The sequence below is a fragment of the Temnothorax nylanderi genome, unplaced genomic scaffold (assembly GCF_030848795.1).
Source record: "Temnothorax nylanderi isolate EJ_2023f unplaced genomic scaffold, tnyl_v1.0 TNYL_tig0035_pilon, whole genome shotgun sequence".
In the NCBI taxonomy this organism is placed as follows: Eukaryota; Metazoa; Arthropoda; class Insecta; order Hymenoptera; family Formicidae; genus Temnothorax; species Temnothorax nylanderi.
The window spans coordinates 85,905-99,559 of record NW_027249097.1 but is presented as its reverse complement, the minus strand read 5'-3'; the positions used below and the strand labels follow the sequence as shown (position 1 = coordinate 99,559).

Below are 13,655 nucleotides of genomic sequence, written 5' to 3'. Positions count from 1 at the left end.
ACGGTTTTTTTATAGCGTTAAATACACCTAATAACAATTCTTGTAAGTTTTATATATTTCGCTTTTATGCTATTTGAACTATTAATTTGAATTTATTGATACGTTTTCCGCGGTCGCGATTCTTTTGTGTTATTTGCTCCGAATGAGTTTGCGCTTTCTGCTGATGATCGATGTGATATCTGTTTTTGGCAATCGCTTAATTATTAGCGACCGGAAAGAGATCCGTCAGTCCGCATTTTGGAAGTCCAGCGCGATCGGGCACTTCGTCGCCATATGCGGGTATGACTTCCATTACGTGCCATTTTGAGCTTACATCCCGTATTTTTGGAAATTTATTACATATTATCGATCAGTATGCTTCTACCGTAAATTTCCTGTAAAATTTTCAAAAAAAAAAAAAAAAAATTTAGAGGATAAACCTGCATAAAATAAAAATGTAGGATCTTTTGGGTTTTTCAAAAAGATGTTTTCGAAAGATATTTTTAAATATTCCTAAAATACGCTTCTTAATTATATATTTCTAAATTAAATAAAAAATTTTAACTGTTGTGCCGCACAGTCTTTATGCATTGTTGCTAGTTTTAGAAATGATAATTTTATCAAAGCGCTCAACGGCACTTAATTAAACACGATTTTTTATAGCGTTAAATACATTTGCGCGCTCGTAGAGCTAATTACGCTTCTTTATTGTATCCCGCTATACTGTAAGTGTTTAGATTTAGAATACGAAGCAATCCCAGTAGTGCAACCTTTTTAATGCCGTTGGCGGGGCGACCGTTTGCGAACAGGTTCTCACGTTTCAGACGACGAGATTCGTCAGGCCGAGGAGAAGTTCGCGGAGAGCCTCCATCTGGCGCAGATGGGCATGTTCAATCTGCTGGAGAACGACGTGAGTCGTTGTTGCTAATCCGAGATGTTGCGCGTTGCGCCACAGATCGTGATTCTTACGTCGTTCTTTTGCAGGTCGAACAAGTGGCACAATTGGCAACTTTCAGCGAAGCTCTTCTCGAATATCATCAACAGTGCACTGAGGTCCTCAAAGGGTTGACGGAAATACTCTTCGAAAAGTACGTCTGATCATATGGCGCGATTAAAAATCGTTATAAAAATGAGAATGTGTCAAATACGAAACTGATTTCCATAATTTTCTCGAATGCGCGTTAAAAATGAGTATTTAAATTAAAAAAGTTATACGCATACTCAATTATTTCGTTTTACTTTACGAATATTTTTTCGTAATATAAAGCGTAATATAAAGTATTAATACAAAGTATTAATATAAAATATTAATATAAAATATTAATATAAAGCGCGTTATATTAAACATATTTCTTTTCACAGCTAAATAAATAAGCAAAATCTCTTGCGTAAAAGAAGATCGGGTTATCCGTTTTTGTATCTATGCATGTGAATGGTGGCAATCATTTCTTGGAATAATATTGCTCACGGATAAATGTCTTACTCTTCAGGAAAGAAGAGGCCGCAAATCGACCGAAGTTGGAATTCGTGCCGAAGACACTGGCGGATCTGCATGTGGACAGTGGATTGACGCTGGACCATATGAACGGTGGGAACTTCTCTCTTCACGGTAAAATGCATTTCACAAAATACTCCACTACACCACGCGACGACACTCGGGTGGTCTGGCTGTTAACTGTTTCTCATTCCTTATTCTCTTTCTGTCATGCCCGAGGGGGAGAGGGAGGGTGGCGTTTACGTACTACCTTACGTACTACATTGACCAATATATTGCATTCTCCTGTCTCTTTTACCCTGTGTGGAACGTCTAACGCCTCTCGCAAAATATTCGGCGAGATGTGTCTAATATTCTCTGTTTCATTTTATTTTCCGCACGTACAAACTCTACTGCGAACTTGTCAAAACTGAACGGGATATACGAGTCGTTTAATTTAAACACGGATTCAAGTATTGCAATATAAATCAAGCTTGCTTGAAAAGTTAATTGGAACGTTCGATGTTCGATTAAGATGTCGCAAGAGATAAATCGCGGATCCGCTAAACAGACATTCATTGTACTATCAATTACGGGCATCGGATGTTAATCTCTCAAGGATCGACCTCTGAGATTACGCGCGAAATACACACATACGTACACACGCACACTCTCGCCACACTGTCATACCGTCACCCTATTATTCCTCCGATTGTGCTGTGTGTATAATGTAGCATACCTGTCTGTCCTTTTGACACACTGTAGGGTCAAGTCGGGCCGGCTCTCCGCTCGCGGACGGGAAGCGCTCGCAGCTCGAGCTATTTCCGGCCGGAAACCCGCCACAATCTACCAATGGTAAACTTTGCATGGGGGTTTCCTCGTCTCTCTGTCCGGCGAACAAACAAATTCCTTTTCGAGTCGCGCGAGAGGGCGGTTGCACCAATTGTTGCGCTGTTAAGGGCGCTTAACGTCCACCGTAATTGCCTAAAGTTTCTCGCTCTATCTAGTAATGATCCAGAAACAGGATGTCGAGTCCAAAATCAGGATTAATAATCGAGGCTGTTGGTGCGACCGATCCGACTGCGCATATTTCTTCTTTCTCTTTTTCTTTCGATGAGATTCTCCACCGCTTTCTATAACGACGCTGATGACTGATCACTACACACGTTTATTAGAGAGTGTCGTGCCACCCTGTAGAAGAGGGTTGCGCTGAATAGTTTTTAGATCGAGTGAATCGAATGAAATCCAAGTTGAGCAAGAAGGAACATAGTGATTTATACAAATTTTACTAAAAATTTTACTTAAAATTTTTACTAAATTACAAGTATTATAATTGGATTTATATTTAAGTATTTATTTCAATTTTGTAAAATGATAACATATGAGAACATAATCTTTCCTATATTTTAACTTGACAATTTTTTTAGTTTTAGAAGTGATAAATTTTTTGAAAAATCTCATATTTTTCTTTAAGATATTTTAGACAAATAATGTAGAAATTGGAAGAATTGTCTCCTTCTGCCGCAAAGATTTCAATTAGCTCACGCAGCTTCTATTGATGATTAAGCATTGATTTCACTCGAGGGGTTTAATTGTATCCTCGAGCGTTTTGGGCCACGTTTTATTTTCGCATTTAGAAAGAAATCGACATTACACACCGCTGCTTTGTGCAACACGGTTTTTCCGCGTGAGATGGTTCACAACCACCAAGGCAGATTGTTAAGTGTGTAGTTTGAACGTACCTGATGCGATACGCACACTGCGACGTGTTTTTTTTTACGTTAGATTAGCGCGGCTTCTAGTAGTTTAGCACACTCGTGCTGACTATTTTCAGCTTCACCCTTGCCCTCGCCGAGCAAATCGCCAGCGAGAACGCCGTTGACACAGAGAACGCCGTGCTGCACAGCCCTGTACGACTTCGAGCCTGAGAATCCCGGTGAACTTGGATTTAAGGTAAGCTCATGCGATATTATTCGCCGAAAGCCTGAGCCGTTGTTTAAAAAAGTCTAAAGAACATTTAAAAAATGTTTAATATTCTTCAGACAATTACATAAAGATATTCTATCTTTTCAAACAATTTTAAAAAAATCGATTTCACGATTTTATACTTAAAGCAGATCTTGTTTATTAGGAATTTGATTCGTTTTTGTTCCAATCCCTTCGATTAACCGGAACCTTTATTACTTTTCTCTAAACGTCTTTCTTAAACTTGATTTTCGGATTCTTGATCTCTTTAGAAGCGAATGATTGCCGAGGTTTGTATCTTAACTTCATCTGCTTTGCAGGAGAACGACACGATCACCTTGACCCAGAAGATCGACGACAATTGGTTCGAGGGCAGCCTGGACGGCCGCACCGGTTACTTCCCCGTGACCTACGTGCAGGTCGTAATGCCATTACCCTAAGAGGACGCCGCGCATTTTGAAGCCAAAGACCCTGCGTATTCGTTCACTAGCGTCTACCATTACAGGATTATTCTGCTCTCCAGCTAGCCTAAAACCTAGACGACTTTTCGACGACCTATCTTACCTATCTATTGTCACTTACGTTGCGATTTCAAGCTTACGTCCAAGACACAATCCCGAGTTTCTCTAGACCTTTCTCCCCGCCCTCTATACGGAGACCTCCTTCCCCATAGACCCCCCTCCCCCCGAGAATAGACCTGTTACGCATATTAATGTATATATATAATGTTATAGTGTATTTTATTGACGTAAGGACCGCGCGCGCAGAAATACACATGCACACGAATGCATAGATACATATAGACGTATTATACAGACACAGAACACGCAGAAACCTGTATTAATACACACACACATACATATATATATTATATATATATATATATACACATACGCATACAAACACTCAGACACATCAAAGTACCTACGATAGCAGTTCACTGTCAAGGGCGGCTCTCTCCTCATCTACTTTTCTACATTATCTTCCGTCTCGTTGAGATGCTTTCGAGATATTTTCAATACAGTTCGAGTGCACAAAAGAAGAAAATCGAGCCTAGCGTGAAACGATTTATGGCGGAGCGCGCGAATTTTCCGATAGTTCCCTTTGGCATTTAATTAGTTTTACCGCCGAAAGTGTCGTATCGTTTCGGTAACGAGCCGATAACTCGGCGCTCTGTTTGTTCTGTTGCAAACTACACTTTCGTCCGGATATTATGTATCGCTTGTGGATTTCGGACGGGGTGAGATTACTCCAGCCGTTATTAAATTCTTCGTTAAGATAAGTGGAGGCTTCTAGCTTTAGCATTACTTCATTGTGTCGGAATTGGCGTCAATTCTGATTATATCTTCGCTTAATACTTATATTATTAATATTAATATTAATAATATAATTATTAATATCAAAGAGAGAATAATTCGAATTTGCTAATCAGTACTAGATAATTCAATAAAGTAATGTCATATTAATCTAGAAAAGAAGTCATTAAGCTTCCAATATAAAAGACACTATTAAGTGATCTTGAGATTCTTCTTTAACTGTTGCATTTTTAATTGTTACATACATAATTGTTACGTGAGAGTGAATTTTAATACGGCTGGAGCAGTCTTATTCCGCTCTACTTACTCGCCCTCCATTCGCAAAGAATTCTTGGCCACTAAGTCGCGTATAAGTTTCTTCATAACTCTCATTTATCATCTTAATTAATTAAGCGTACGGCTTTCCTCGCGAGAGTTCGATCATTCAACCGCGGCACATGTTTTGCGTTGGTCCGCGCGGCGCAGCAAACTCGTTACTCGTGTAATGTACTCGTATAATAATAATGTTACCGCAATTCGTATTTCCATTCCTCAGTCGAAACGACCGTTCTTTCGGCTGCTTACCGTTCGTTCTTCGTTTTCACAGTTTTTCCTTTTTTTATTCATTGCTAGACGATACTAGCTAGAAGTTAGGATTTACTTTAAGCGAACCTCGAAATGGCGGCAAATCTCTTCCACGAAATCATTATCTGTGATTGTTATAGATGTTATAGTTGCTGGCATTGATTGTTTTTGACAGTGACGATCCAATTCGGTTGTCAGAAAACTTCCGGGTCGATGTTGATGATAAAACAAAACTTGGAGAAAATGGAAAATCAATTTATTGGAAATGTTGTTCAATCAACTGTCTTTTGTATTCGCGTGACTATACTACTATTTCACATTTATTTTTAATTGCAGAAAAATACTCGATGATTATTGAAATATTTAGCTGTGACAGTTTCGGAATAAATATAATGAAAGATTGTTTCTGTAGCAGAAATATTAATACTCTTTTAAAACTATGTGAAATTGTGAAAAATAATACATTTTTTAATTTTTTATATTAATATTTATAATTTTTTAAATTTCGTTTTTTTATTGAATTTTCAACACGCCCGAAACTTTTCCGACATTCTTTACGATATTTTTTACATAATTTGCATCGCCTTAAAGAAATTTTTAATTAATTATTTAGAATGTAAATATCGTTTTTCGTATATGTTTGAAAAATGGCCAGACGCAATAGTTTTAATTAATTATTAACTTTCGAACACAGCGCAAGAGTAAAACAAGAATGAGGAGTAAGAAACTTCCCGTTTAACCCAGAACGTTTATACATCAAGTATGTTTTACATGAGCGCCCGGCAACAATTATACTTTCGCAGCGTCCTGACGTCAGATTTCCTTTCCCCCCCTTTTTCTGACTTTGTATGAGAGTTCAACCGCCAGAACAATGAAAGTAATTAAGGAACTTGGTTATTTGTTGCCACGTGGATTTTAGGTAAATCTTCGAGCAAGATATCAGCTAAGCATAATGTAATGACACTAGAGTATATTACTTACACGTATACATATTGTCGATAGAGGCGACGGCGAAATCCGACCGCGTTATCTGTTCATTATCATTGTTCATATATTTTATTGTCATTATTATATCATTGTAATCGCCGCACTGGCAAAACGTTCTTGATTATACATATACATTGAATTCAGAACGAGATTCTATTAAATCGAAGGATTTCAGACTCGGGACATTTTCCGAATTGAGTGTGCCGTTAATAGGATATAAGACACAGATACGCAGGGGACGTAGGATAATCTGATTTCGTAGCGTTTCAGCTTTTCCAAATAATTTGTGCCGTTCATTAAATTACTTTTCGAACGGTAACGTAAGATTCTCTAAGTAGATTGTAGAGCTAAAGAATTTTAAAGAAAATTATAGAATTTTCGTACGTAGTGTAGCGCGATATGAAGAAAGACGGATGGCTTAAATTAGTGATATAATCTCTTACATTCCGTTGGAATTAGAATACCTATAATACGAGTATTAAAGTGACGTAGTTGTAGTAGAAAGGCAGTCAAATCGGAGAATGTTCTTTGTCCCGCAGAGCGATACGCCGATAACGAAGGGCACGTTCGTTCACGTTTAACATAATTAAAGTTTATGATCGCTATATCGATTAACATACTACCGACGTTATCACTTGCTGCTATCACCGTCGCCAGTTAAGTCCTTCCTTGAGATTGACAAGTAATAAACGGAGGACAAGTCGTGGAACGTGGAAAAAAAGAGGTCCGCATACAAGTTTCACCTACACTATAATCGCTGTGAGATAAAACGAAATCCCTTTCGGAACTCGAGGTGTTATCGATGTTGTGCAATATTAAGAGTTTAACATCATCGGTGTTTAGCCGGTGGGGGCCATCGCTGGATCAGTGTTTCTCAAAAACATCGCGAAGATTTACGGGGGCACAGAGGGAGGGGCGAAAAACTGAAGGGCGATTGTATCGAATATGACTGATAACCACTTCTGTTAATTAATGGGCATGAAGGGTGTAATCTGCTAGAAGTTTATATTAATTTTTCTCTTGTGTAAAGGCGATTCGAACTATGTCGTAGCCTACGAATCACTTTCGTTCCAGCGATCTTGTCCGATGCGAAGCGATAAATCCGCATCGAACGGACGTGAACATCGGAAATGACGATTTTTACTCTCGGTTATTCGCATGGTGTAGTTTGTGCGTCACCGTATGATGGAATTACTTTCTGGAAGCTCCTTAAATTTGCGCGAAATAGAATCTAAATTAGATATGAATAAACATGCACGGTACGGTTCGAAATTATCGTCCAGCACTCTTCGATGGGCAGAAATTAATTACCGAGCTGCAATATTAATAATACAATAACACAAAACAGATAACGATAGTTGAAATTAAGAAGATTTAATTTCAACCTTTATCTTGCAAATAGATGATATTAACGTGTTTAATTTTTAATCAGCCTTGCATTATATACAATAACAGAAATCTAATTTAGAGAAGGTAAAAAATTGGTCATTAAATTTCTGATGCGAATAACCGGAGATTAGAAGAAACAACTTCGACCCCTCACAGCTCGATCATAGTGGGATCATGATTTTTGTTCGTATAATGAGAGACTGGTGAAGCTTTGTCAATTAGAACGATAGCAATAAAACGCTGATTATCTCGCGTAGAGAATTAAGGGCGGATGATGATTGTTCAGGGTCCGGAGCTAATAATTTCAAGGTCCCCAGTGAACAATGGAAATTAAAAAAAATTAAATTTTTGTTATTCTACGGCATTTTACGCAATTAATAAGATATTTCCAGTATTGAGATATATGGATACTTAGACAACATGTTGGTAGTTTTCGAAAACCTAGCAAAACCTAATAATTTTCACGAATTAATATTTAATACAATTTTAATAAATTTTAGTAAATCATGAGGTATATTTTAAATAAAATAATTAGATATGTATAGCTTAAAATCTTAATTTAAAGTCAATCTTTTAAAACAGCATCCTAATTAGACAATTGCACATTTAAAATAGAAGGAAGTGGCGGTATCTTTGTGGTACTATGTACAGTCACGTTAACATTTCAGGAATGGAATTATGGGGATTGCTTGATTTATAGTTGCAGGACCCGAGCTTAAATATTCTCAATTACTCTTACAAATCCGCTCCTGATCGATAATTCTCGCTGATCGGCAATGGGAAGAAATAAATTTGAGAAACACTGTGCTGGGGGAAGAAGAGAGAGAAATATACATATATATGCTATTACTACTTGTGCGGGAAGAAATTTATATTGCTGCGTGATAACTATGTTAATTTATATATATCGCGTCGGTCCGCGCTTTGCGTTCGATTGTTCGTGGACCGGTTCGCGCAATCTGGCATGGCGGATGAAGAAGAAGAAGAAGAAACACGAAAAAGAGAGGCGGCGAGATTGGCGCGATCGCGAGAGAGAATGAACTTAACGATAAATACTAAAATCGGTATCTTATTCTATAAATGTTGGCTATTGTTAAATGTTGAATATTGTTCAGCGACGAGTTCGCGCGTCTTCGCACGAGAAACACGCGTTTTTAGTTCACTTAATATAATTTTTATATTAATACTTGTAGCTCTCCGTGATCGAAGATAATTTCGAAAGAAGATTTAAATCGCTTATTAAACTGCTCGGACTTTTGTGTATAGTCAATTTTTATTGTATATTGTTTTTAAATATTTCGTAGATATTTATTTATATTTTATAAAGTGTACTGAAAAAATTGTAACATTGATATAATAATTCTGTTGAAATTCACTCACTATCTTGGAAACAATGGATAATACTTTACTTAACTTCGTTTGAATCTACACGATTCACTGCATTTTATTTGTTGTATTCGAATATGTATTTAAAAGAGAGGTGAAAACAAATGGACAATTATATATTGAAATATTTTAAAGATTTTAATATAAACGCGTGCTTCTCGGGCGAGCATGACGAGCTCTCCGCGTTCTAATTGTAATCTAATCTATTTGGGGATCGAGCGGACGCGCCGGATCTATCGATCCCCGCAGAAAAAAAAATCACTGAGCATCCTTGGTCACGGAGATAGGAGCTTCTGGTGTTTTCCCTCTTTCCCACTTTCCCTACCTTTTTCTTGCTCTCTCTCTCTCTCTCTCTCTCTCTCTCTCTCTCTCTCTCTCTCTCTCTCTCTCTCTCTCTCTCTCTCTCTCTCTCTCTCTCTCTCTCTCTCTCTCTCTCTCTCTCTCTCTCTTCTATTCTTCCTTTCTCGCATTCTTTTCTGTACGTAAATGTCTCTCCGACTTCCTGCACGTATGCGTGTGGGATCGGCACGAATCTCGTGTTTCTCGAAGTGTCCCGGGTCCACTTATATTTTGTAAGCGCCAGAAAATCTGGGATCTGCGGGAGACACGAGGCGCGTTATTAGAAAAAAAAAAAATCGGTGCCCTCTCGACAATATCCTGCCCTCCCCGGACGCACCCCCCGCCCCGAGCCGTTTCCCGTTGATCCCCGTTTTGACGAAGTGCGAAGGGGGCGACCAGTGGATGCAACACAGTGATACTTTCAGACAATACATTACGATTAATTACACTTGTATTGGTAATAAATTAATCTACTACGATTATATTGAACTCGATTAAAGAAAAATATACGATATATATATATTCGATTTCGGTCAATGCTAAATGATTATTATAATACTAATTGAGAAATAAAGTGTGCTCTATGTCACGACGTCGATTTTATTCCGCACTTCGAATATTCTGTTTCCGTACTTATCTTTATATACAATTAAACGTTAATTGTGTGTTGATACACCGTTAAATTATTCTTCTATTCTTTTTGTTTCTTTTGTACTGATTAATGATTCGATTATTTGAAATATCTGCTTCAAGTAATGCAAAGATTTTAATAATGATTATCTATAATTTTAGTTGATGTGATTCTAAAATTTGATTCCGAAATTTGAGAGATTTAATTATCGCGTCGCTTTATTCTCTAATTATATTCATAATACAATATTTTATTATTATCGTGACGTAGAACCTTCTTATTTTTTAATCGTACTCGGTTATCTAAATAATCTTACGCCCATTATACATCTTAACAAATTTCTTTTTCTTTTTTTTTTATGTATTTCAGTTGTTATACAGAAATGTAATCGCGAGAGCAAAAAAGAAATTGGAATAAGAGAGAAGAGAAAAGATTGGGTGGCCGACGAGGCGCGCAACGCTTCAGATCATTTGCAGAGTTAACCAACCCTGTGACATGATTTACCGGGGCGGGGGGGGGGGGGGGAAGGAAGGTAACGTACAGCGGGGGTACGGGCATACCGCATCCATAATGCATGTGTGTCTTCCCTTCTGTGGACATAATTGTATGCGATATTACCCGGGGGAGCGCGACTTCTCTTCTCGGCGCGGCCGCGGTAACAAGGCATACTATCATCATTCTGTTCGGGGGGGGTAGAACCGACCCTATCGTAAAAGGCCATCCCCTCGCGGTTCGGCGGCCACGTGGTATCGCGGGGATCCACGAGAGCGAGCCCGGGTCGCCGCGGCTGGATCTTCCTCTTCTTCCATCGGGAGGATGGTCCGTCGGCGAACGCGCGAAATATCGCCTTTTGATGCCCAATTACAGAGGCGCCGCTTCTTTTATACGTTCCTCCTTTACAGCCGTGGCCGGACGCTTACCACAGAGAGCTTAAATCGACTTCCCTCGGGACGGCCAGCGCGATTTTATACAGACGTGCATGGCTGTATTATAAAAACGATCGTGCTGGAAAATGTGATGGACTTTCAGCTGAAAAAAGAGGGACGCTAAAGCAACGATTAATATAATTTTTTTTCCTCGCAATAGAAAAAACTTGAATAGAGAAACTCGCAATTCTCTGTAAATCGAAAATCTTGCGGTATCTGATTTAATATTTGGTAGAGAGAGATCTATAAAGTCTCGCCAAGCGAGAACTACATGTTATATATCTTTTAGTTACGAAAGGAGCCGTTTAATCCGGAATTACGATTTCTAATCGAGCCGCTTCTCTTCCTAAGCGAGGGTGGCGCCGGGCGAATAATTTTTGGCCGAGCGTAAACGAGAGGAGGTCGAATTACTTTCCACGGGGTCACGCAACGCGAGCCGCTTTCTTGAAATAGGCGGGTGGGGCTGTTTTTATTAACGTACACGAGAGGAGGGGACACGTAAGCGGCTTACGTCCTGCAATTAAAATATTTCTTTAAATACCCACCGCCCCGACCTCCCCATTGTGGACGATTGAAGGCGCGTATTTAAATCGCGGCTCGTTATACGCGACCTTTTGCGCGAGAGACGGAGAGGCGCACGTAAGTGGCGCGAAACGAATCGATTCGCGATACCGTCGTCGATTTCTCTCTCTCGAATCCTAATTTACGTTCTTCTTCCCCGGGGAATTCTTTCCTTCCGACAAAAACACAGCGCAAGATTTCCATTTTTCAGTGTAACTTACGGCGAGGTACATTTGAATAAATTGGAAAATAATTTATAAGCTGTACAACAAAATTACGAGAGACTTTACGTATAGTTTTTTAACGTTTTATTATAGCAACTATCTCTCTCGATATATCTTTTACTTCAACCTCTGAACGCCAACTAGTTTGACTCACCACAATCTTTTTTTTCCTCGGCTGTATATATCTCCTTTCTTTCCGGACAATTTTACGCAGCCACGAGAGCGTTTACGTGCGCGATTGTGAAGAGAGAGAATCTTCGTGTCTCTCGCTTCCTTATAAATTCTCCCAGTTATGGGGTTGGCTGGCTTCGCGAAACGGAGCCGATTTCGGCGCACGAGGCGCGCGCGGACGGATATATCCCCCGGTATCGTCGAGACGTGACGTACTTACGGGAAAAAAATCGGCGCAACGAGAAGAATCTTCCGCTCGTACTTGCAGATTCCTCCTGGGAGACGACTCGCGAGGCTACATTCGCGAAGCCAATTTGCCGGAACATTAGACGCAGACGATGTCTTTCCGGACGTTCATTATTGACACTCTGCGTTGCCATGATCCACTATTCAGTACTGATATTATATAGAATCTGCATTGAAGCTTTAAATGTAATTTTTCCTCTTTTTTCTCTTAGGAAAGAAATTTCTTTTGCTTCTCTAAAATTAGAGGTAAATATCGAAAGAGAGAGAAGAGAAATAAATTATTTAAATATAATATTATAGTTCAAAAAAATCTAGCTATTGTCTTTTAAATCCTTGACCAACACGCGCGCCGAATTTTTCATTTTCTTTAAAATTTATAAATAATGATAAATAACGTTAATGTTAAATTAAACTCTTTCAATATTTATATAACGACTTGAAGAAAATACGGACTGAAACAATTCCCTTTTATGATAACCGAAAAAAAAAATGGTTTCTTAATATATTTAACATCATAAAAAGATTACATCTGCCGACTGGACACGTTATAATTCTGTCAACCGTGCATTTCGGAGCGACCTTTTTGCCCGCGACGGCGCGGGCGATACACTTTCGAGAGCGTCGCGTAAGTACCATGTGTGGTCCAGATCCGGAATTCTGCTGACGACCGTCCGGGGACCGCAGCAGGGCTGCATCAGTTAAGGGTTTTTGCTCACTGAAGCGTCCTTACGTACCACGAAGCGCGGGAGGGATCCCCAAGGATTTTACACGGGCTGGGATATAAGCGACGGCCAAGATTACACCGTACGTCCTGCAACGCGGCTGTTCCTCTCGCAATTGAAAAAGATCTGTTTCCTGTGGAGAAACGGCCGGAGCGTTGCTCTCCCGATAAACGTATCGGAATGGTTTTAATACAGTAAACGTGCGTCGCGAAAATGGATGAGGAGTAAAGAAACTTTGCTAAAGAAACTTCGATGAAAAACCGTCGCTTTGAAAGAAACCACGTTTGTAGAGTGATTCACGAAACTGATCAAATCGTACCATTGTTAGGAATTTTTTTTGAAAATTCCTGAACAAAGATGTCTGTAGAAGAAGATATCTTAGACATTTATTTGTTTATATGTTATATTTGATACTGAAAGTTATCGTTTTCGTCGATTGTCTTCTTTGAATCAGTTAATCACAGATGATTATTGTGTAATACATTTCATTAGTTTCGTCACTGTATAAGTTATACGGCGATATTTTAGCTGCAACACGAATGGATTGTTTAGATTCCTTTTTGCAAGAAGCTATTGTCGTCATTATCGATTTTTGTGCTCAACGGAAGTATTATTGAGGGAACTGGTTTTTAATCGAAGAAAAATCTGGTAAAATAAAATACCATACAGCAGAATTATGTCACCAGGAGTTACGCAACAATAGATGACACAGATTCCCATGTCGTTTACTGGCGGAAGTGGGAGTGATTGCGTCACGGGTTTTCCAGCGATCATG

The 13,655-nt window shown here is 39.0% G+C and overlaps 1 protein-coding gene across 9 annotated transcripts in view; it reads left to right on the top strand.

Moving 5' to 3' along the window:
* The window catches only part of Endoa (SH3 domain containing GRB2 like, endophilin-A), a 35,266-nt gene extending 25,278 nt beyond the window's left edge, over positions 1–9,988 (top strand). For 3 of the 9 annotated variants that reach the window (XM_071703246.1, XM_071703243.1, XM_071703244.1), the window contains exons 7-13: positions 208–279; positions 789–889; positions 964–1,067; positions 1,470–1,588; positions 2,219–2,308; positions 3,288–3,406; positions 3,739–9,988. In XM_071703246.1, coding sequence (XP_071559347.1) covers positions 208–279; positions 789–889; positions 964–1,067; positions 1,470–1,588; positions 2,219–2,308; positions 3,288–3,406; positions 3,739–3,858 — 725 coding nt within the window. In that variant the 3' untranslated portion in view covers positions 3,859–9,988. The remainder of the gene's footprint in view (positions 1–207; positions 280–788; positions 890–963; positions 1,068–1,469; positions 1,589–2,218; positions 2,309–3,287; positions 3,407–3,738) is intronic. The other 6 variants (XM_071703247.1, XM_071703248.1, XM_071703250.1 and 3 more) reach the window with 6 other exon arrangements.
* Positions 9,989–13,655: the final 3,667 nt, after the last annotated feature.